At 46.9% G+C, this 24,224-nt stretch overlaps 1 protein-coding gene across 1 annotated transcript in view; it reads left to right on the forward strand.

Annotated features, from left to right (window-relative positions):
• RAB3B (RAB3B, member RAS oncogene family) overlaps positions 1-20,892 on the forward strand; it is a 60,984-nt gene extending 40,092 nt beyond the window's left edge. The window contains exons 3-5 of the mRNA XM_036757163.1: positions 9,744-9,862; positions 13,693-13,817; positions 15,962-20,892. Of these exons, the coding sequence (XP_036613058.1) occupies positions 9,744-9,862; positions 13,693-13,817; positions 15,962-16,149 (432 nt within the window). The 3' untranslated portion in view covers positions 16,150-20,892. The remainder of the gene's footprint in view (positions 1-9,743; positions 9,863-13,692; positions 13,818-15,961) is intronic.
• Positions 20,893-24,224: the final 3,332 nt, after the last annotated feature.

The following is a 24,224-nucleotide window of genomic DNA, read 5'->3' on the forward strand; positions in this document are numbered from 1 at the left end:
TTCTAATGGAGGAGACAATATATAAATAACCATGTACATACATAATATATACAGGGTAGGTAAGTAGAAGGTAACCTCAGAGAGAAGGCAGTAGCAGCAGTAGGTGGGATGTAGAGAAGAAGCCTCCTGCGGAAGGTGAGATTTGAGTTCAGTCTTGAAGAAAGCCAGGAGGTGATAGTGACACTGGGAACACACCATGCCACAGGGGACAGGCAGTGACAAGGAACAGTCTGGAAATGGAGCATCATGGGAGACAACCATCTAGGAATCCAGTGGTTCTGAATCATAGAGTAAGTACAGAGGAGTAAAATATAAGAAGATGGGAAAGGTAGTAAGAGGTAGGCTAGGAAAGGCTTCACAAGCTAAACAAAGAATTCTATATTTGATCCTGGAAGTAATAGGGAGCCACTGGAGTTTATTGGGTATTGGTCAGATATGCAGTAAATTAGGTAGATGACTTTGGCAGCCAAGTGGAGGATAAATTGGAGTGGGGAGAGGCTAAAGGCAGGAGGCCCACCAGTGGCTACTGCAGTGGTCCAGGCATGAAGTAATGAAGGCCTACACCAGGGTGGTAGCTATGTGCATAGAGGGAAGGTAAAATATAGAAGAGATGTTGAGAAGGTAGAAACAAGAAGACTTGAAAATACATTGGATATGTGGGATAAGTGAGAGTGAGGAGCTGAGAATGACACTAAAGAAGGAAGGAATAAGCATTTATATATCACCTACTATGTGCTAGGCACTTGACCAATATCTCATTGGATTCCCACAACAGCCCTGGGAGAGGGGAGCAGCGATGCCATTACGTCCATTTTACAACTGAGAAAACTAAGGCAGACAGAAGCTAAGTGACTTGGCCAGGGTCATGCAGCTAGTCAGTATCTAAGGCAGGATTTGAATTCAGGTCTTCCCAACTCCATCTACTGCAACCCTTATCAGCCTATTGAGGTGGTGAGCCTGGATGACTGGGAGAATAGACGTGCTCAACAGTAACAAGAAAGTTTAAAAGAGGGGAAGGTTTGGGGGGAATGATGATGAGTTGTTTTGGACATGGTGAGGTTGGGGTGCCCAGTAAGAGGTTGGAGATTTGATATTGGAGTTCAGGAGAGAGACCAGGGCTGGATCTGGTAATCATCTATATTGAGATGATCATTGAACCCAAGGGAGTCAAGAATTTAGAGGCAAAAGAGAAGAGAGCCTAGGATTGAACGATGGGAAACACCCATGGTCAGTGGTCCCAGCTGGGAGGGAGAACCAGCAAAAGGAGCTGTGAAGGAAGGAATAGTCAGACAGGTCGGAGGAGAAGCAGGTGAGAGCAGGGTCATGTAATCCTAGAGAGGAGAGAATGTCCCAAAGGCTATGATTGATCAGCAGCATCAAAGGCTGCAGAGGGGTCAAGACCTGAGACTCAAGAGAAGCAGTCATTCACTTTGGCAATGAAGACTTAACTTTGGAGAGGCCAGTTTCAGTCAAATGATAAAAGTGGAAGCCGGATTTCAAAGAGTTTAGACGTTAATGGGAGGTGGGGAAGTAGCAGCACCAAGTGTAGACGGCTTTCTCAAGGAGTTGAGTCCTAACTCCAGACCTGGGTGAGAACAACACTGTGTCACAAAGCTGCTGTGTCCATGCAAACCCCTTCTGACCCATTCTCTGTGTGGTCTTGGGGATCCTGACACTCAGAAATGCCTAGACTTGGGAGTCCTACTTACTGCTGTATTAATCAAATCTAGGTCCCATAAAATTTCCCCCTTCCACCTCCATCCCCCAGTCAGGGCCCTACAGAAGTCCTGGCAATAGCCTCATGAGCTGGTTAGCTGGGGAGTGGGGCTTTTTTAGCCAACCTCCTTTATCCACTCTCCTGATAAATTGAATGAAAAAGTGACATTTTTAGTGCTCAGCATTTTTCAGCGCATACAGGATCTGATCTGCGGCTTCCTCCACCCCTCATTTCATATCACCGACTAGTACCTGCACTCAGTCTTTTCCTCTGGCCCCATGTCCCTTGGCACCTCCTATCCCCACCCTTCTCCACTTTAACCCTGCTCCCCACCCCCTGCTGCAGCTCCGGTTATAGATGGATGGACATGGAGGGAGCTGGGTGATTCATCCAGTGCACTCCGGAGAAAGCAAATTAAGTGAACTTGGGTAGAGGGAGACTTCTCTGGAGGTAGTGAATGGTGCTGGTGTCGATTCAGAGACAGAGAGAAAAGAAGACCAGAAACGGGGCCAGCAGCTCCCATGAGCCAGAGATGATAACAGCAGCAATAATCACATGGTGAACATTTATTAAACTCTCCTCTGTCAAAGGCCATGATTGCTGTTAATAATTGCTGACATTTTGGAGCAACCTCGTAGTTTATCTCCAGAGTGCTTTTCTTTTCTAATATACCTCCAAAAAATTCTCAATGCCTTTTGTTTGTATATTGTCCTCATGTCTGAGTATGTCCCACCCAGCTAGCCATCCCTCACAACAAAGTTTAAAAAAGAAAACATTTTGGCAAAACCAATCCACCTATCAGCTATGGCTGACAGTGTATGGAATACTCCTCACCTTAGTCCCCCACTTCTGCAGTGAACTCTTTACCTGGGCTGAGGTTATACTTTCACAGCATCTGTTTCCAGTTGTCTTGTTGTCATGGATATTTTCTATTCATGTTGATGTTTGTTGCTTTCCTGGTTCTGCTCACTTCACTCTGCATCTGTTCATGGAAGTCCTTCTATGCTTCTCTGTAGTCATCATAGTCATCACTTCTTACCATTCTTATTATGATATTCTATTCCATTCGTGTGCTGCATCTTGTTGATGGACACCCACTTTGTTTCCAGTTCTTGGCTACTAGAAAAGTGGATGCTCTGAATTTTTGGGGTCCGTGGGACTTTTCTTTCTATCTTTGATGTCTTCCAAGCCTCATCATTTGTTACTCCCTCTTTTGTAGTCTTTGATCCAGCCCAACCGGCTTTCTGTCTCTCCCTCCCATCTGGCACTCCAATCATCTCCCATCTCCTGCCTTCACACTGGCTGTCCCCCAAGTTTGAGATGCCCTCCTTCCTCCTCTCCACCTCATAGACTCCCTTTCTTTCTTCAAGTACCACCTTATTCTCTATAATGACTCCCTCCCAAACTCTCTTGTCTTTGTTGTTCAGTCATTTCGGTCATGCCCAACTCCTCATGACCCCTTTTGGGGTTTTCTTGGCAAAGATTCTGGAATGGTTTGCCATTTCCTTCTCCAGCTCATTTTACAGATGAGGAAACTGAGGTAAACAGGGTTAAATGACCTTCCCAGAGTCACACAGCTAGTAAGAGTCTGAGGTCAGATTTGAACTTAGGAAGATGAGTCTTCCTGATTCCAAGCCCAGTGCTCTATGCACTGCGCCATGTAGCTGCCTTTGTATTTCTTTTTTTTTTTTGTATTTATTCTGCATATATTTCATTTTCTGTCTCCATATCCCCAGCTCTTAGCATACTGCCTGGTACACAGTAGGTACTTAATAAATGCTTGTTGATCGTTGATTGAGTAATAGATTTGGGATCCTGCCCACCAGTGGGATTCCTGTCATCAAGTAGCTGAAGGGCTTTGCAGTAAAAGAAGGACTCAGTTTATCCTTCTTGGTTCCACAAAGGGGGAAAGAATCAGGGTGCAGGTCAGTCAGTGTGGAGACAAACTGCCTACCAGTGGTGCAGAGACATCTCGGACACTTCTTCAAAAAGCATAATTCCCAGCTTCAGAGCACTTGTTTTGCAAATGATCCGTCAGGGAGCCGCTGCGGGCATCGTTGGGGGTGAGTGTGGTATAATGAAGGGGGCAGAAGACTCAGAGCCACAAAGGCCTGAGTTCAAACCCCGAGTCAGGTACTTATCTCTGTGTGAAAATGGGCCGATCGTTCAGCCTCTCTGATCATCATTCTCCTTGTGTGTAAAAAGGACATAGTGGCTGCCATTCATATGGGGCTTTAAGACACTTTACCAATATCTAATTTGATCCCCACAACAACCCTGAGTGGGAGGTAGATGCTGTTATCATCCCCATTTTACAGAGGAAGACATCGAGGCAGGCAACAGTTACGTGACTCAGTCAGGATCTCACAGCCAGGAAGTGTCTGAAGCAGGATTTGAACTCAGATCTTCCCGACTCCAAGTCTAGCTCTGTTAACATTGCCACCTAGTGGCCTCACTGGGGTATCATAAGGCTCCAATGAGATGCCATGCAAAGCATTTCGCCAGCCTCAAAGTCCTAGGGAAAGTTGTCAGCGGCTATTATGAAGTTAGATTCCATTTTAGGGATGATACTGCCGAGCCTCGGAGTGAGTGACTTGCCCAAGATCACTCTTATTAGCCAGGCTAGGCCCCTCCCTCTCAGCAGCCCTAGCATGGATCCTTCTGCTCTGTCTGGCAGCATCCGGCAGAGGGTGGGGAGCCCTGACCCGGGTGCAAAGGCACAATGTGTAGGGGCCCCTCCTCCTGAGTCTCTGCTAGAGCTGAGGTGGGAGGTGGGAGGGACCCCCAAAGAGCCCGGAGCCCAACCCCCAGAGGAAGGGGGCCGTGTGGGGAGGAAGATCAGTCTACCAGAAGCTCTCAGTGCAGGACTCCATGATTGCTGGAGCCAGAGCCCAGGGTGAGACAGCCCCTGAGAAAGATGGCCCCAGAAGTAGGGCCATGTTTGTCCTACTGTCCTACATTCTCTTCCCGGTGGGGAAAGAGCAGTCAACAGAATCACAAGACCCCGACTTCCTCTGGGGCCAAGCAAAATCTTCCCAATGATGGCTCTTCAAATAACTATACACAGCTAATCATAGCCCTGGGAGCCTTTTTTTTCTCCAAGCAGAACATCCTCAGTTCCTTCAACCAATCCATAGGTGGCATAGTTTCTGTCTTCTCTTCACCTCGATCTAAAGTTGACAAATATTTATGAAACACCTACTATGTGCAAGGCACTATGCTAGGCACTGTGAATACAAAGACAGCTGAATTGAATTCAGGTGGAAAAGTTCTGGATGTGCCAGAGGATCACAGGTAATTTGGGAGGGGAGCAGAGTATCAGTGGAGGCAATCAGGAAAGAATCACAATAGAAAGGTAGGGATGGAAACATCCACTCTTTAATGCTCTATTAAGAACCTACTATGTGCTGGGTACTGTGAGGTGCTCAGAATACAAAGACCCAAATTAAACAGTGCTTGTTTTCCATGTTTTCTCAATGGGGGGCAGGGAGGGAAAGGAGCAGAGATAGGATGGAAGGAAGGCAGCCTTCCTTTGGAAAAAAAATTGATTTTTTAAAAATAGCAAATAAACAAGGTAAAATCACAATAAAACCAGAAGAAATCAAAATGATTATTAGAACCCTTTAAAAAAAAAAGGAGGAAACAACCTCTGCTCCCTCGGAGTTTACATTCCTTGTCTTCCATCCACTCTGTATGTATCTTGTAGTAACTATTCATGTGCATGGTAACATCCCCATTCCAATGACAGTGCCTACAGGGCAGGGATTGGCTTTGCTTTTTCTTAATATTCCTGGGGTTTAGCATGCACTTAGTAGGGCCTTACTAAATGATTGTAGATTGACTGGGTTAGTGTGTGATTCTATTAGGGTTTGGAGGGAGGTGGAGATAAGATACATGTAAAGAAGCAAATGCAAAATGGCTCTAAGGGAGCGTTTTGTCTTTGTGTGGCTTTCGTATCAGCTGACAGGGGCAGAAAACAGACATTTGGGGGAGAAATACAAAGCCACTTGAGGAGGACCACAGATAATTCTCGGAGAACTGGAGAGAAGTCATGATGTTCCCAAGTGGGGTGAACGTTGTTGCTTGGCAAAGGCAGCGAGTGACACACTCCTCCCCCAGGGCTCTGGAGGTTGAGTCCATGGGGGCCTCTCCCTCTGCCCCTTATTATCTCATCCCTGGGACCCTGAAGTCCCTGCTCATCCCAGCTAGGCTCAAATTCTCCCCCCACACCCCAGGCATGAGTTTCCCTGGGTCTTCCTGTTGTCATACTGGAAAATGGGCTCCTAAAGCTGCCTGAGGAGGGAGGCTTGGGGATGAAGGGGTTGTGGACGTCATCATCCCAGATGACACAGTTTCTTTCCCCAAGTAGCCGGTGACTCATGCCTCTTTCTCTCTCCCTTTTCCTGTCTCTTCTTGGGTTCTATTTCTGACTCTCATCAGGGGGAAGGGATCGATGGAGATTTTAAAAATAAAAGGAGGCAGACAAAGCTCCGGTGTGATCTGTAGGGCACCTTCTCCTCCTGCCCCCAAAGAGCCCTCTCCTCACCAAGAGCCTGGGTGACAAGGCTGGGATGGGCTAGGCTGCTCCCTTTTCTGGGCTCCCCTTCTCTCACTCAGACAGCTTTGGGGAAGGTTGTTGCCTGCTCTGAGGTTCTGTAAGATTTTAGACCTGTTTGGAGGGTCTAGAAGACGGTCCCTTTATCCCAAAGTGGCCTCTTTCCCCCACAGACCAGCCATCTTGCTACAAATTTGGTTGGTGCAAAAGAAAAACACCAACTCTGAAATCAGAGGATCTGGGTTCAAATCCTAGGTCTGCTGTGTATGAGCTGTATGACCTTGAACAACTCACCCTCTCTTGAGTTTCCATATCTATAAAATGAAGGGATTGGGTTCCATCCCCTCTCAGGGTCTCTCAACTCTAAATCTATGATAATGAGATTGAGCCATGGTTAAATGGGATACCTACTGTGTACCAGGGCTGTATAGGCACATGGTCGGGTGAGATGGAATTCACACAGATCCTTAGCAAGGATAAGTTTGTCAGGGAACTATAGGGATCATGGGATTTTTTTAGTAGGAAGTGTCCAGAGATCATCTGGCCCAGGGGTTCTCAATTTTTTTTATATCTGTCATAGACTCAAAATATTTGTTTAAAAAACTAGTTCATGGACCCTAAAACTAGTCCAACACTCTTGTTTTTTTTAAAAATATATCTATATTGACTTCTTTTGTGTTCTACTCAGATATCCTTCTCTTTGTTTTAACAAAAAAGAAAAAGAAAAAAAAAGAGAGAGGGGGGGAGTTGCTAGCTACTTGGCCACTGCCCATCAGTTGATACTAATTAAACTTTTAACGTAAAAAAAAATAAAAGAAAGAAAGCAGAGAGAAAAGCAGTTTAACAAAACCAACCAACCTGTCCATCACGTCTGGCCATTTGTGCCACACCCAAAGGCCCCCCACCTCTGCAGTAAAGCCATACATGTTCTCATCTCTCCTCTGAGTCCAAGCTTCTCCTTATAGTGATAGTGTTGGACTAATTTTTTGTTCTTTCCATTTATATGGTTGGAGTCATTATACACTGTTTACTAAGTTCTGCTGACTTCACTCCACCTCAGTTCAGTTAAACTTTCCTTCGCTTCTCTGATTTCTAAGATTCGACCATGAATCACCTCCTGTGGGAGGCACTTCCTCCCACCCCACCCCCATCCCACATGGCTTCCCCACTAAGGCCACTTTCCATCTCCTCTGTAGTTATCTTGCATCTATCTATCTATCTATCTGTCTATCTATCTATCTATCTATCTATCTATCTATCTATCTATATTATCTCCCCCATTAGAATGTAAGCTCCTTGAGGGCAGAGACAGGTTTGGGTGTTTTTGGCTTTCATCACATCCATCTATCCACCCATATACTCATGCATCTATCTATGCAGCCATTCATCATCCATGTATGCATTCATCTATCCATCCATGCATGCATGCATGCATCCATCCATGTATCCATCTATCTATGCACAGTCAGTGTCTTTTTATCACAGTGCCTGCAGGGTTCATAGTAAACATTTAATACATGCTTCTTGTTTGATTATTACTATATATATATATATATATAGATATATATGCACAGCATATTTTTTCTATATTCAACCACATCTCAGTGGGCTGCTACTTTGTTTCAAATTCTTTGGTCCCACAAAAAGTGCTGCTGTGCTGTGGACATTTTGTTATCTTTGTCCCTCTATTTTTAACCTCCTTGGGATGTATACCCAGCAGTGGGATTTCTAAGTCAAAGGGTGCAGATATTTGCATCACTTTTTCAGTATAATTCCAAGTTGGCTTTCAGAAAGAGTGGGCCAATTCCCATGTCCATCCATGTTCCAACCACCTCAATCTACAAATGAAGAAACTGTGACCCAGAGGTAAAGTGTTTGCTCAAAGTTACCTAGTTATAGTAGTAAGTGGCAAAATTTGAATCTATATCCCAAAAATTCAGAGCTCATGCTAGATTGCAGACTAGCCAGCTCTGAAGGGCAGAGAACAGAGACTGAAGGAAGGATGCACAGTTTGGCTAATACTGATTGGGGAGTGGAGACAGTTTGGTATAGTTTGGTGTACTGCCCAGAAGGGGAGACAGAAGGCATGTACATAGGTATGTGTGTATATGTGTGTTTGTGGTGTTTTGTGATTAGATGATCTCTAAAGTGGTTCAGTGGATAGAATGCCAGGGTTGGAGTCAGGAAGACTCATCTTCCTATGTTCAAATCTGGCCTCAAGATTCTTACTAGCCATGTGACCCTGGACAAGAAACTTAACCCTGTTTGCCTCAATTTTCTTATCTATAAAATGAGCTGGAGAAGGAAATGACAAACCACTCCAGAATCTTTGCCAAGAAAACTCCAAATGGGGTCACGAAGAGTCAGACAAGACTGAACAACAAAATCTCTTCCAGCTCGAACTCCCATGATCCTCAGCCCCAGAAGCAGTCATTCAATTAACTGGTTTATGAGAAGCCAGGTCCAGACTGTGTGCTAGGGAACCTTTCTGGAAAGATTCCAGGGTCTCAGGGAGGTCAGCGTTCTGGCTGTCTAATTATAGAGATACTTTTCCAAGTGACGGAAGAAGGGTGTCTGTAGGATGGATCGAAAGAGGACTGAGGCAGTAATACTTGAATCCCCTGCCTCGTCATAGTGAGGAAAATAATTTTGTAAACTTTAAAATGCTATGGAAATGGGAGTTGCCTCCACGGAGGAACTGGACTTTTCAGATGCACTTACCCTGTGATAACTTCTATGATGCTACATTTGTGGGAATAAATGCAAACGCCTGAATGGCTGCATGGACGGAGAAATGAATGCATGCATGCATGGATGCATAGATTGATGCATGAATGGATGGATAGATTGTAGGCAGGAAGGAAAGAAGCATTTATTAAGTACCTACTATATGCCAGAAAATGTGCTCAGTGCTTTACAAATATTATCTCATTTGAGCCTAACAACAACTTCAGGAGCCAGATGTTATTATAATCTCCACTTTACAGTTAGGGAGACCAAAGTAGACAGAGGTTAAGTGACTTGCCCAGGGCCACACAGCTAGTAAGAGTTTGATTTGAACTCAGTTCTTCTTGGCTCCAGGTCCTTTATCCACAGTGCCACCTAACTGTACTTTTTGAGGGAATAAATGTGATGGGCAAATAGATGGATTCGTGAATGGATACATAGATGGATGTATGGATGCATGGATGGATGTATGGATGCATATATGGATGATGAAGGGATGCACAGATGGATGCATGGGTGCATGGATGGATAGATGGATGGATGCATGCATGGATGGATGCATGCATACATGGATGATGAAGGGATGCATAGATGGATACATGGGGGCATGGGTGGATAGATTGATGCATGAATAGATGGATGCATCACAAATTAATGGATACATGAATCGATGGATTTAGAATGTTTTAGAGAACCTAGGGGTTACCCTGGAGCCTAAAACTTGACTTATTTTTCTCATTCTAGGACACAGCTGGCCAGGAAAGATACCGGACCATCACCACTGCCTATTACCGTGGTGCCATGGGCTTCATCCTCATGTATGACATCGCCAATGAAGAGTCCTTCAATGCTGTCCAAGACTGGTAGGGAATACACACACTCTGGCCTGTGTCTCCACACCCTCAGTGCCCAACACCACAGGTTGTGGGGAATGAGAAGCAAGGTTCATACCAACTAATTAAGATACAAAAGTCAGTACCACAACCATCCTATGCAGACTTTGAAGGAAACTGCTTCCTTCTTCCTGGGCACAGGCAGCTAGTGTATTGGAATAGCAAGAGCCTGTGCCAGGAGTCAGGAGACCTGTGTCTGAATCCTGCTTCACTTTGGCCTAATGTACTGTGTGTCCTTGGGCAAAGTCATTTCTCTTTTCTGGGCCTTGATCCTACCCAATCCAGGCCTTTAAGGACAAGCTTCTCTGCATAAAGACAAAATGAAAAAAAGTCCCTGTCCTCAAGAAGTTAACATTCTACCCTGTTTCCTCCTCTGTAAGATGGGTGTAACACTACTACTACTACTACTACTACTACCACCACCACCACCACCACCACCACAACACCTAATATGTAATATGGCATCTTTTCAGTGCCAGGCATTGTGCTAAGTAAACATTTTACAAATATCTTGTTTAATCCTAAAAACAACCCTGAGATAAAGATGCTAGTATTATCCCCACTTTACAAATGAGAAAACTAGAGCAGACAAGGTTAAATGATTTGCCCAGGGTCACACAGCTAGGGAGTATCTGAAGCTGGATTTGAACTCAGGTCTTCCCCACCCTGCTCAATCCCCATCTGCTTCTGCTTACCTCATGAATTGTTGTAGGAAAAGAGCTTTGCAAACCTCACAACATTCTAGAGATGGAATGCTCAGGATCCATCCATTAGGATCTCTAAGACCCTCTGGGGAGCTCATATAGTGGTTCCAGGCCTGGCAGATTCATCCCCCCCTCTATCTTGATCTCTTTGGGCCTGGAAAGGGGGTGCTTTCTTGGGATCTAACTGGAAGCTCTCAGGGGTATCCCATCCTTAAGAAGGGTGTAAAGTTCTTGATTATGGGGAAGGCCAGCCCGGTTGATCATTGGGACCCTTAGTGCCAGCAGCTTGCTGTGCCATTGGGGACAAAGGCCCTGACCCCCTTACTACCCATGCCAACCAGATCACAATCCCACCCTCTCCTGCCCAGAGTCTCATCTCTGGCACGTTTGGTCCCAGCCCAAACATTGTATAGGGTATGTGGGCCATACATTCTTGTTGAATTGGACTGAACTGAGATTTGGGTCAAGAGGTTCCTAATCTCTTGTGTCATGGATCCCTTTGGCAGTTTGGGGAAGTCTATGGATCTCTTTTCAAAAGAGTATTTTTAAATGTATAAAATAAGATACATAGGATTATAAAGAAAGCCAATTATATATATGTATACACACACACCTATATATGCATATATACACATGCATGTATATGTATATAAATATACATGTATACACACATATATACATACATACACATATTTTTAAATTCATAGATCTCAGATTTAAAAAACCCTTGTTTGAGTCAAGGTTCTCAAGGTTCTTAAGGCTCTCATGAGGCTGGAAAACTGATAAGCTAGGAGAGCGAGGCCAGTTAGTCCCAGACAACGCTCCAGGCTTCGGTCTCAGGCACACAGCCCCTACCATCCCATCCTCTCAGGCTCGTCCTCTCTTTCCCAGCTGTGCCACATCTGGCCCCTCCTCCTATCCCACCTCCCTTCCTCCAATCTTGCTTCCAAGCTGACTAGCTCTGATGACCTTTTTGCATGGATGACTCAGATCTCACCTTTTACCACGGATGAGACTCCAGGCTCTGGCTGGAGACATGTTCCGATTCTTGCTTTTATGGGGGTTTTACTGCAGGACTGCCTCTATCCCACCTTCCTGTTGCAAAGGGAGAACAAAAGGTCTGAGCCAGCCCAAGCTTATCTGACCGGGCTCAGTAACTAACACCATCTCTCATTTCTGAAGTGCTTTCTCCCGAGAGCCCTGCACAGTAGGGAGCGCATAGGTTAGCATCCCCATTTTACAGAGTAGTAGACTGAGACTCGGAGAGGTGAAAAGATGCATGGTTACATGTCCACTCAGTGTTGAGCCAAGATTTAGACCCAGGCCTCTGAATTTGACTTCAAATGTAGTCTCCTTTGAGCTGAGAGGGACCCCTTGTACTTCATCCAGTCAGCCCCCTCAATTCAGTTCAATCCAACAGGTATTTAACAAGCTCAGATTCCTTGCCAAGTGCTGTGTTTGTTAGGTGTACAAGGACAGAAATGACACAGCTCCTGCCCTCCAAGGGCTTACGTTCCACCAGCCTCATCTTCTAGATGTAGTCCTGCCCCTATCACTTACTGCCTGGGTGATACTGGTCCTCTCACTCGGCTTCACCTTCCTTTTCTGTGAAATGACGGGGTTGGATCAGATGGCTTCTGTGGAACCCTGCAGCTCCAGAACTCTGCTCCTATGAGAAACTGAGGCGCAGAGACCAGGAAGCGACTTTCTCAAGGTCACACAGTCAGTAACAGATTTAAGACTAGAGTCTGGTTCTTGAGGCCCTAAGCCCCCGTGCTTTTTGCTCTGTGCTATGAGTAATCACTCTCAAACACGTCTGTAGCCACCCCTTCCTCCCTCCTCTTCACCCCGGGGCACAGGATTGAAATAAATACATTTCTCCTAGGCTTTGGGGGTCCCTACACCAGTTGAACTCCACCGAGGTTCTTGTTTCTCTTCGCAATAACCCATGAGGAGGTTAAGACAGGGATTGTTACCCCATTCCCCATATGGGGAAACTGAGGCCTAAAAGTATAGGATCCTCATTTGGTCATCTAGTGGAGCTCCCTCCTTTTACAGGTAAAGACACTGAGGCTTAGAGAGGCTAAGAGATTTGCCCAAGTTATACCTCTACCAGGGGGCAGATCCAGGGTTTTCCTGAAGTCCAGGTCTGGCCATGTAACCCCTACTATTCAATAAACCCTGGCATTACCTCTAGGGCAGTATACAAAATACTCTGGCTTTGAAAGCCCTTCATAATCTGGGCATTTCCTCCTTTTCCAGTCTTCTTACACCTCACCCTCCTCCACATACTCTGCCAACTCTGACCTCCTTGCTGCTCCTAGAAAAAGGCGTCGCCTCTGAACTCTGAGCTTTCTCATTAACTGCCCTCCCACCTCCTCACCCTGCCCCCCATGCCTGGAATTCTCTCCCTCTGCACCTCTGCCTGGCTCCTGGGCTTCCTTCAAGACTTAGCTAAAATTCCGCCTTATGAAGGAGGCCTTTCTCCGTGCCTGTCCTTCCCCTAAACCATCCAGTGCCTTCCCTCTGAGGATGCCTCTCTTTATACAGAATCTATCTTGTATATACCTAGCTGTTTGCAGGTTGTCTCCCCCTCATTAAAATGGAAGCTCCTTGCACAAAATCTAATTTGGGGCAGCTAGGTGGCACAGTGAGTGGAGCACCGGCCCTGGAGTCAGGAGGACTTGAGTTCAAATCCGGCCTCAGTCACTTGACACACTTACTAGCTGTGTGACCTTGGGCGAGTCACTTAACCCCAATTGCCCTGCCTTCCCCCCTCCAAAAAAAAAAAGGAAAAAGAAAAATCTAAGCTTCTGAGGCCAGGCCTGCTTTTTGTTTGTTTGTTTGCCTTTCTTCCCATCCAAGCATTTAGCAAAATTCCTGGTACTTGGTTAGCCCTTATTAAATGTTTGTTGATTGACTGGCTGTCTGACTCAGGGTGGGACGACCCAGCCTTCCTCCAGCACTGGGTGGGGGTAAGGGAGGGGGAAGGGCAGGAGGAATGGTTTGAGCCCTCCTGATTCAGGGATAGGGAGCTGTCCAGGCCCAAGTACACTCAAGTGATTAACCCCACCGCTCTTTCTTCCTCTGTTCCAGGGCCACCCAGATCAAGACTTACTCCTGGGACAATGCCCAGGTCATCCTGGTGGGGAACAAGTGTGACATGGAGGACGAGAGAGTTGTGCCCACTGAAAAGGGGAAGCTCCTTGCAGAGCAGCTTGGTATGCATGTGTGCATGCATGTAAATGCATGTGACTAGCACGTTAGGTGTGCATGCGTGTGTTGGCCCTGCAGAAGGGGAAGGAAAGCTAGGGAGGAAGCTTGTCTGGCTCCAAGGCAGCAGTCCCTGTTGCCCAGAAAGTCCTCAGGATGCCTAATAGTCTGACGGGGCCCCCAGGGGTGGAGGCTTGAGGCCACTCAAGTGGAGGGAGCAGGGAGAAGGGTGATTTGGGGATCACAGAATTTTAGGGCTATGAGGGAAGCTATGGATTCTAGAAGGTGGACGGAAGGAGGGATGGCATTCCAGGCACAGGGGACAGCCTTAGCAAAGGCATGGAGGCAGGAAGTTTGTGAGGAATGGCAAGAAGGCCACTTTGGCTGGGCCAAAGAGCTCATGAGGAGGAATAATGTGGCAAGACTGACTGGAGGCTGTGAAAGGCTTGCAGTTCCAAACTGGAATGAGTGAACTGCCCATCGCTGGAGGGCCTTAAGCTGAGGCTGGGCGGCTATTTGGGGGGGGGGGGGCTGCTGAAGGAATTTTCTGAGCTTTAGATTCTGTGATCATTTGAAAGGGTCTCAGAGGTCTATGAATCTGAGCTGCCTGATGCATCAGCCTGCTCATGGCCTAATGGCCTCCACTGACAGGGATCTCATGGACAAGGCCATCCAGCTGAGCTCCAGGGGCAGCAGCAGCCCACTTGGGGCTCAGCCTTTTCCACCTGCCAGGAGACAATCATACTAATTGGTTCCTTGTCTTCACCCCATTGTCAGTTGCTGAAGGTTTCCCTTAATGAATCCATGCAAAGGTTCTGCCCGGCTGGGAGGCAGAGGAATGTCAGGAGTGCCTGTTAGCTGGCATCAGTGGCATGGACAGGCCATATAGGGGGAGGGATATTGGTGCAGGGTTGGTGCAAGAAGCAGTCCTGGAGTCTGTTAATGCCGACAGAATTCTCCAACCAAGAGCATCTTTCTAGTAACATCTGGTTCACATCATCCCAAAAGAACCTTCTTCCGTCCCAGGTTCCCACCTGTATGGCTTTGCTGCTGCTGCTGCCCTCCTCTCCCACTGGATGGTTGTGGGGCCCTAATCGGACATACAGGGCTTTTGCAAACCTTAGAGCCTTGAAAAAAGTCAGCTGTTATTCCAATGCTAAATCAATGACCTCTCAACCTTTCCCCCAAGGCCAATGGTGGCAAAGGGGCTAAAAGTGGGAAAGGTTTTGTTTTGGGTTTAAAACAACCACAAAGATACCTGTTAATGAGCAAGAGTTGGGGGTGGGGAAGGGGCAGGTTCATTTCCTTTGAGTTTGACTAATGAGATCCACTGCCAGTTACTAATTACAGTCCTGACAGTTAAGGGACAGACCCTTCCTCCAGCTTCTTTCTTTCCTTCCTCTCCTTGTCTCACCCATTCTTGGCCCTCTCCCTCTCCTCTCCTGTCTCGAAGTCCCTCTTCTCCATCTTCCTTCTCCCTCTCCTGGTCCCTGCTCTCTTTATCTTTCTCCCTCCTTCATCTCCTTATCCCTTTCCTCTCCCTTCTCCATCTCCTTAGTCCTGTTACTCTTCTCCCTTTTTTTTTTGAGGCAATGGGGTTAAATGACTTGTCCAAGGTCACACAACTAGTGAGTATCCAAGGCCAGATTTGAACTTAGGTCCTCTTGCCTCCAGGCTGGCGCTTTATCCACTATAGCGCCACCTAGCCCCTCTGATCCTCTCCTCCTGGTCCAAATCCCTTTCCCTCCCTCCTGTCTCTCTCTTTCTGCCTCTTCCTATTCCTCTCTCTCTTCTTCCTCTCCCCCTCTCTCTATCCTCATTCCCTGGGGGATTCCTACTTCAGGTCATAGTTGGACCAGAAGTTCCTGTCTCTTCCAACTTTAGGATGCTATCATAAAAATGCCATTTCTACAGCACTCTAAGAACTTTACAAACCCTAGGAGAGAAGGGACATAAGTATTATTACCACCACTTTGCGAAGATGAAAATGGGGACTGAAGAGTATTTAAGGCAGGGCCACAAAGCCAGTGAATGTTAGAGCTGAGGTGGCTTCAGGCCAGGGCTCCAGACTCCCAAGCCCAGCTCTGTGTCATGGCCATGAGGATCTCCTGTTAATCTTAGGATTTATCAAGTTCTGTTTCCCTCTCTGCAGGGTTTGACTTCTTTGAAGCCAGCGCAAAGGAGAACATTTGTGTCAGGCAAGTCTTTGAGAGACTGGTGGATGTTATCTGTGACAAGATGTCCGAGACCTTGGAGACAGAGCCTGCCCTGGCCAGTGGGGCCAAGAACACGCGCCTCACAGATACCCCTCCACTCCTCCAGCCCAACTGCTCCTGCTAGGCCTAGCGGGCCATGCTCCCCCTGCTCTCTGGGAACTCACCCCAAAGCCCTACTTTCCCACACTCTTTCCTTTCTCTTGAAATTCTCCCCTCCCCCTCCCCTTTGTTAACTGAACAGCTCTCTCATGGGCCTCAACATCTTTCTTCTATAACTGGTCCTCATGGAATCTACCATTTGTATTCTGGGTCCTGGAAAATGTGATGCTCTCAACCCTCTGTGAGTGGGCCCTGCTTTATAAATGCTCCTGGGTTAGAAAGGACCTTTGAGGGCATTGAGCCTCCCTCCCCCCCTTCCCATTTCACAAAAGACAGAATTTGGTTCCAGAGAAGAGGTGTGACTTACCCAAAGTCACCAAGCTGGGGAGTAGCATAGCCAAGATTTGAGTCCATAGCACTGTACTGCATCCCACTGAAAAAGCCTTTCCCAAATCCCGAGGTTTGCCCCATATAACACCTTTTTAGGCACAGGCTGATTGCTTAACATGAGGGCCATCCACATGGCCAACACAAGGTTAGCTGGAGAGAGACATGTATAAAATTGTCTATTTCCCATCCTGTTCCTTAGCGGGTTTCTTTTCTGGTTGTCCTGAGAACCTGAACCCTGTCCTAGGGGTACTCCTGGGGCTTGAAGGTAATAAGGAGAGAGCTGATCTCTGGGGAGCCTGGAAATATGGGATTGGAGACTTCATACTGGAAAGGACCTCAAATATTGTCAAGTCCACCTTGTTCCTTTTCACAGGGGAAGAAACTGAGGCCCAGTGAGGTAGAACTGGAAGAGAGGCAGCTCTTTTAGGAGAGACAGTGAATAGAAGACTGGATTTGGGAGAGAGGACATGAGTTCAAATCCCCACTTTTCTATTTCCTGGATTGCCGATCTTGGGCAAACCCTCTCCTCTGTGTGGCCCTCAGCTTTCTCCTCTGTAAAATGAGAGATGAACTAAAGGACCTCTACGGACCTAACCAGCTCCACTGTGGTCTTAACAAGGATGAAGGAGCCCAGGCTGGTTTAGATACAGTTTATTTCTTGACGGTGGAGGTGGGGTTCAGTGATTCTCCTGAAGCACGTTCAGGGTTCCATTACAAAAAAGAGTGAGGGAGGAGGTGTTTCTGGGATGCTGGTTTTGTATCTTTTCCCTCTGCCTAGAGCCAATCTGCTCTCCTCCATTCAAAATGCGTCTGCTAGCAAGTAGTTGATCCCTTCTTCAGTGGGTCTGATCCTGGAAAGCCAACCCAGTATGTCTGTTCTGGGGGACACAAGGAAACTGAATATAGAGCCCCCAACTAGAGCCCATGCTCCTGGAAGAGTAGGCAAGTAAGCTAAATCCTAGAATCCCAGAGCTTGCTAGAGCCTCCAAGGTGCCTCGTCTAATCAGTACCTAAACAAAACCCCCTCTACAACTTACCCAAGTGGTCACTCAGCTTCTGTTTGAAGAATCCCAGTGATGACGAGCTCCCTACATTAACAGTTGTCAAACTAATGACTTACTAGGAAAGAAAGTCTTTACCTGGTATCTCATAATTTAGGGGCATTTGCACCTATGAGATCAGGACTCCTTCCACTCTCTAGATGGCAAAAAGGTAGGTTAGGTTGGAGTGTGTGACTAGAAATACCACAATATACATTGTATCCCCATGAGGCAGGTTCATTTAGGTAACGGTTCATTCCAAGTTTCTCGTCAAACCTAGAAAGGGCGAGAGACAGCAGAGAACAAATTCAAGGCTGGAGAAAAGGTTCTTTTTGTGAAGGAAGTGGGCTGTCTTGGTAAGGCTTACCAAGACCCACCTGATAGTCATTTAAGAGGAGCTACTGGAGTGGTGAAGAAAGCATTGGATGGGGCATTGGGAGACCAGAGTTCTAATCCCAATTCAGCCACTGACTTGCTGTGTGACCTTTGGATAGTTCCTTCCCCTCTCTGGGCCTTAGTCTCTCCTCATTAAAATGGTGGGATTGAGTTAGATGATCTCTAAATCCCCCTCCACCACCAGAGTCCTTCCCTGTTCTGACATCATCTGTTCCAAAGCTCATCCCACCTTGGACAATCTATGACTCCAGTGTCAGTCAATCAAACAAATAAGCATTTGTTAAGTGCCTACTATGTGCTAGGCTTGGGGATGTAAAGACAAAAGTGAAATAAATAGTCCCTGCCTTTGAGGAGTTTACAATCTAACCAGAGAAGATGTCCATATACAGGTGTATACGTCATACATATATAACATGCGCCAGGTAATTGGGGGGAGGTGCTAGCGATTGAAGAGATCAGGAAAAGCTTCATAAAGAGGGCCGAGTCTTGAAGTTGGGGATGTTAAGAGTTGGTAGTGAGAGGGGAGTGTATTCCAGCCTGTGCAAAGTCATGGAGGTGGGAGATGGAGTGAACAGGGTGAGAAACAGTAAGGTAGCCTTAGATCATTTGGGACTGAGCTAAGCCATCGATCCTGACTCCACAAGAGCCTTATTCCAGCAAGTATTTGGGTAAGGAGGTGGGAAAGAGAGGACGATTCCACTTTGGCCAAAAAGAAACCAAAAACTCCATTGTGCCAAGAAGACCCTTTTGTAAGGGAGGCTGTGGGCAGCCTCACTCTGGAGCTGTCCAATGTCCTGCCCCAGCCTACCTTTGAGTACCTGGGAAAGACAAAGGCAAGAGTTTGAGGAAAGAAGGGAGTTAAGGGCAGCCGTGTGGACTGGGACCTGAAGGGACCACTGAGCTTATTGACATGGCCTAATCATGTGAACCTCAGATTTCCATTCTTCAAAATACGATGACAGGACCATGTAGATCTGGAAGGAATCTTAAACATTATGCAGTCCAAGCCCTTCATGTCATTGGTGAGGCTCATGAGGTCTGGAGGGGCCAGTTCAATACATTTCAAAGTCAGCAAGCATTTATTAAGCACCTACTATATGCCAGGCACTGGGGATATAAAAATAAAATGATCCATGCTCTTAAGGAGTTTGGGGGAGATAACATGGGACTGACATAAGTAAATATGAGGTAAATTAAGGAGGGAGAGAACACTAGCCACTGGGTAGATAAGGTAAGGCTTCTGGATGAAGGTAAAGGAATTGAAAATTTCTGAGAGGTATTGAAGCGACTGGTCCAAGGTCACACAGCTAGTAAATGGCAGAGTCAGGATTTAAATCTAGGTTCTCAGACTTCTGGTCCAACTGCTTTGAGCAGCAGCAGCTGGTAAAAATTCAGTTCAGTACTTGTTGCCATTTACCTGAATGAACACCCTCAGCTGCAAAGGAGATCCACCTGTGTTTTGGGATGTATGACTAGAAAAAGATTGCTAATAACATAGTGTACGCACTTCTGGCTTTACCTGGATTATCCTTATGCCTTACGTGGGATGATAACTCCGGACTGAAAGGCAGAGTGGTAGAATAGGAAGAGGCATGGGTTCGGAGCCTGAGGAGCTGGGTTTCAGATCCTCATCTTCAGTACATACATCCTTGCTACTGTGTGACCTTTGAGTAAATCATTTATCCTCTCTAGGCCTTGATTTTATAGGTTCATAGATTTAGAGCTGGAATAAACCAAAGGGGTAATCTGGTTCAACCTCCTTGCTCTCTAGATAGTCCAGAGAGGTTAAGGGATCTCGCCAAAGTTACACAGGGAGTAAGCGGCAGACCTCAGTAAGAGGAAGAGGTTTGACTAGATCAGGAGTTTTAATCTGGGTGGGGGAGGGGAGCTGTGAATACAGATAGAGAAAATGACACCTTCATTTTCACTAACCTCTGACTGAAATAGAGCATTTCCTTCGATTATTTAAAAACATGATTCACCAAACTGACTGCCAAAAGGGTCGACACAAGATAGGTAAAAAACAAACAGACAAACCCCCTTGGACTAGAGGATCTCTTCCTGAAATTGTTTAGTTTAGTGGAAAGAGTACTGAAACAGGAGTCATGGGAGCTGAGTTCAAATCCAGATTCTCTCACTAGCTGTGTGACCTTGAGAAAGTAATAGGCTCTCTGGGTCTCAGGTTCCCCATGTGCAAAATGAGACATGATGGCCTCTGAAGTCCCAGAGCTCTGGAGCTATGATCCTATGATTCCCTGCCTAATCTCATTTGAGCTTTCGCCACAATCCTCTGTAGAGAGAGATTATCTTCCCCGTTTCACAGATGAGAAGATTGAGGCTGGGGGCGGGACATAGAAGGGATAACTTGTACAAAATGGCAGGGCTAGGATTGTACCCCAGATATCCTGATTCCAAGTCCTTTGCCTTTGCCCTCCACCAACACCTCTCCCTGTGCCTATCAATCTCCTCATGCCCCTGTGCCCACAAGTGCGCTAGCCCTGCATCTTGGGGTTTTCTCTGGTCCCCTTGGGGTTCATGCTTGGTATTCAGCAGTCTTTGAGTCTCCCAAATAAAGACCTTGAGGGGACATCCAATTGAACCCTACAAAGTGGGTGTTTTAGGGGGAAACCTTCACACAGGAGCATGAGAAGATACGTGGGATCACTCTAGCCACCCAAGCAGACTTCTCTGTCCCTTAAACCTCAGCCTTGCACTTGCCACCATCACTCTGTCCAACCACACTGTGACGTCCATCCATCCATCCACCCATCCATCCATCCTGCAGCTAACATTCTTCAAGCACCCTGCCCCATCTCCCTGGAGCCACATCCTGCCCTCACAAGGAGCAGATATAGGCCAAATGTGCAATACAGTATTGTATCTCTTGCGCTGTCAGTGATCCATGTGTGCGTGTGTGTAAATATAAACCAGTTCCTGATTTATTGTTGAATGTTACTCTGTAGCTGTTGTTAGTCTTTGGGGGAGGGGGGGAGGGGAAGAAATGCTGAGTCAAGAGCATGCAGCTGGGAGGACACAGAGAATACTGAAAAATAGAGCATCCTAGAATGTTAAAAGAATGTGAAAGCTGGAAGAAACTTAGAGCAGAGACTGTCAGAGCTGAAAGGAATCTTAGAACAGGGAATCTCAGAGCTGGGAGGGGCCTGAGAACAGGGGATGTCAGAGCTGGGAGGGGCCTGAGAACAGAGAGTGTCAGAGCAGGGAGGGGCCTGAGAACAGGGGATGTCAGAGCTGGGAGGGGCCTTAGAACAGGGGATGTCAGAGCTGGGAGGGGCCTGAGAACAGGGGATGTCAGAGCTGGGAGGGGCCTGAGAACAGGGGATGTCAGAGCTGGGAGGGGCCTTAGAACAGGGGATGTCAGAGCTGGGAGGGGCCTTAGAACAGGGGATGTCAGAGCTGGGAGGGGCCTTAGAATAGGGAGTATCAGAGCTGAGAGGGGCCTTAGAACAGAGAATGTGGAAGTTGGGAAGAATCTTAGAATAGGGAATGTCAGAGCTGAGAGGAAGCTTAGAACAGTGAATGTCGGAGCTGGGAGGGATCTTAGAACAGGGAGTATCAGGGCTGGGAAGGACCTTAGATCAGGGAGTGTCAGAGCTGGGAGGGGACTTAGAATGCCCAAATGTTGTCCAGTTGGTCCACCAGAGGGGTTTGGGGACCATCCTGAATCCCTGTGGCTGTCACCTGTACTCTGCATCTCCTGGACAATCCTGAGAAGAATTTTTAAAACATTTGTTTACAGACGATGGGAGCAGGCTATCTTCCTGAGTTCAAATCTGGTCTTAGATACATCCTGGCTGTGTGACACTGGCAAGTCACTGAACCCCGTTTGCCTCAGTTTCCTCATCTGTAAAGTGAACTGGAGATGGAAATGTCAAACCACTTCAGTGTCTTTGCTAAGAAAACCCTAAACAGGGTCAGGAAGAATCAGTTATGACTGAAATGACTGAACGACAACAAACGTGCCAGACGTGCTAAGTGATGGATCCAAGGAAAGAGAGGAAGATTAGAGTCCTCGGCTTAAAAAATGTCCTTATAAATTTTATCCAGAAAAGAGCGCTGGATTCAAAGTCATAGGAGCTGGGTTCTAATTTTGGCTCTTCCACTAATTCAGTGACCTTGGACATGTCATTGCCTTTCTCTGGGTCCCAGTTTCCTCCTTTGTCAAGTGAGGCAGTTAGACTAAGTGATCTCTAAGGGTCATTCTAGGTGAAAGTTCTATGATTCAGAACCAGCCAGCCAGGCAGGTCAGGAGATGGGTTGGAGCAGTTTCACGGCACCCACAGCAATGGGAGCTTGATCAGCTGGAAAAACCTTTGGGCTTTTAAGCCCACACAGGGCTGCCAAGGGGTGGGCCACTGTTTCAGGCATTCTAGATCAGCTGATGAGCTGACATTTACTAGTGATTTTAGGCAAGGCCAGGTCCAGCTGGACACATGGGCTGAGGTCCAGGGGTGGTGGGAAGGGCCTGGTGCCCAGATCTCAGCCCATCATTAGGGCATCCTTTCCTTCATGTTCCAAGTGCAACCCCTGCCTAGAGCATCCTCACATCCACAAGCAGGCATGGTTGCATCTCCCCCCCAGCCAAACCTCCCCCTCCCCGCTGTGTGACATCACCGACACAAGGTTCTGCAAGCAGCTGGTGAGAGGTTTTGTCAGCTGCGCTGCTGAGGGTTTGCAAATAGCAACGTTATCAAAGACGACGGGCGTTTATGAGACCCATCAGTAGCAAACAAGGTTCCGGCCTGCCTCCTTTCATCATTAAACCTTCCTTTCTTCTCTGGTTGATGAGAAACAGCCACAGCTGGGCTCTGAGAGTCTCCTTCCCAGCTTGTCCCCCTCCCTGATGTCTGGGTCTTCATCCAGGCTTTATTTCCAGTTTTCTAGGACTTCAGAAAGCTTTCCAAATGATTAGGCCTGCTTGAAGGGTACAGCTGTAGTGCCCAGTAGCCTGAAGGGAGCTGAGAGCTGGTAGGAGGGAAGAAGAAGGAATCTCATGGGTACCTATGAAATTTGAAAGAAGACGTTGGGTTGGTTGTCCTTGAGAGCTAGGAATTTATTCCCATTGAACTCTGGTTCTGCTACTTTCAACCTGTGTGACCTTGGACAGGGCACTTAACCTCTGTGGGCCTCAGTTTCTTTATCTGTAAAATGAGGGGTTTCGATTATATGGAAAGAATGCTAACATTGAACACACATTTACTTCCATTGACTGTTTCCTAACCTCCCTGAGCTTCAATATCCTCATTTATAAATGGGAGGTGAGACTCCATGGCCTCCGAGGTCTTTTCCAAACCTAGAGCTATCACCCGTTATTCATAAGTGGGCCCTGTGAATTTTGAGAAGGGGGAAGCTTATTGTCTCTCAAACTTAATCTGGAGATATCTGATGAGAAGGTACACGAGCTAACCAGGACTATAAGAGGTCCCCTTTCCTTGCCTCTGAGGCAGCCAGCCCTATACCCCAAGTCTGAAGGTGTCCTCTTTCCATTTAGTGGAAGGAACACTGGACTTTGAGTCTAAAGGCATGGGTTTGATTCTCTGTTTAGCCAGTACCTAGTTATGTGACCTTGGGTGAGTCACATCCTTTCTCTCTAGGCTTCACTTGCCTTTGAAAGGTGATCAGTTGGATTAGGGGGCTCAGACTGGCATCAGATGACACTATTCACACTCTGGGTCCTGTCTTATTTCTAACCAGAGGTTGGAGGGTGGAGACAACTCACGGCAGAAACTGAAAACTAGAAAGAAGGGCAAACTATTTGTGTGAGTGAACTTGGCAAGATTTGCATTGTCATCCGGTGCTGTTCAAAAAACATTTGTGGAATAATCTAAGCACCTACTGTGTGTTGGGCTCTGGGGCTACAAGGATGAAAATGAGACCATCCTTGCCGTCTACTGGGGATCTCAAGGGTCCTTTCTAACGCCCCAGCTTCCTAGAGTCCCTACTCTACCCTAAGATGACTAGGTGACAGACACAGGGAAGACGCTCAGGCAGTTAGTTCCTGTCCGCTCATTCTTCTTCCTCTCAGAGGTCAGCCCTTTCCAGGATGTGCAATGGGTCAGAGTAAATGTCTAGACCACTTTACTTGGCAGCTCTGAGAAATCCTAAGATTGAGAACTGAAGGGGACCCTAGATCTGATCCAGCACCCTAGTTTTATAGAGAAGGAAACGACACCAGAAGAGTTGAAGTGACTCACTTACAGTCACACAGTGAGTCACAGTGCCAGGATGTGGACCCAGGTTCTCTGACCCCCAAATC

The sequence above is a fragment of the Trichosurus vulpecula genome, chromosome 4 (genome assembly GCF_011100635.1).
Source record: "Trichosurus vulpecula isolate mTriVul1 chromosome 4, mTriVul1.pri, whole genome shotgun sequence".
In the NCBI taxonomy this organism is placed as follows: Eukaryota; Metazoa; Chordata; class Mammalia; order Diprotodontia; family Phalangeridae; genus Trichosurus; species Trichosurus vulpecula.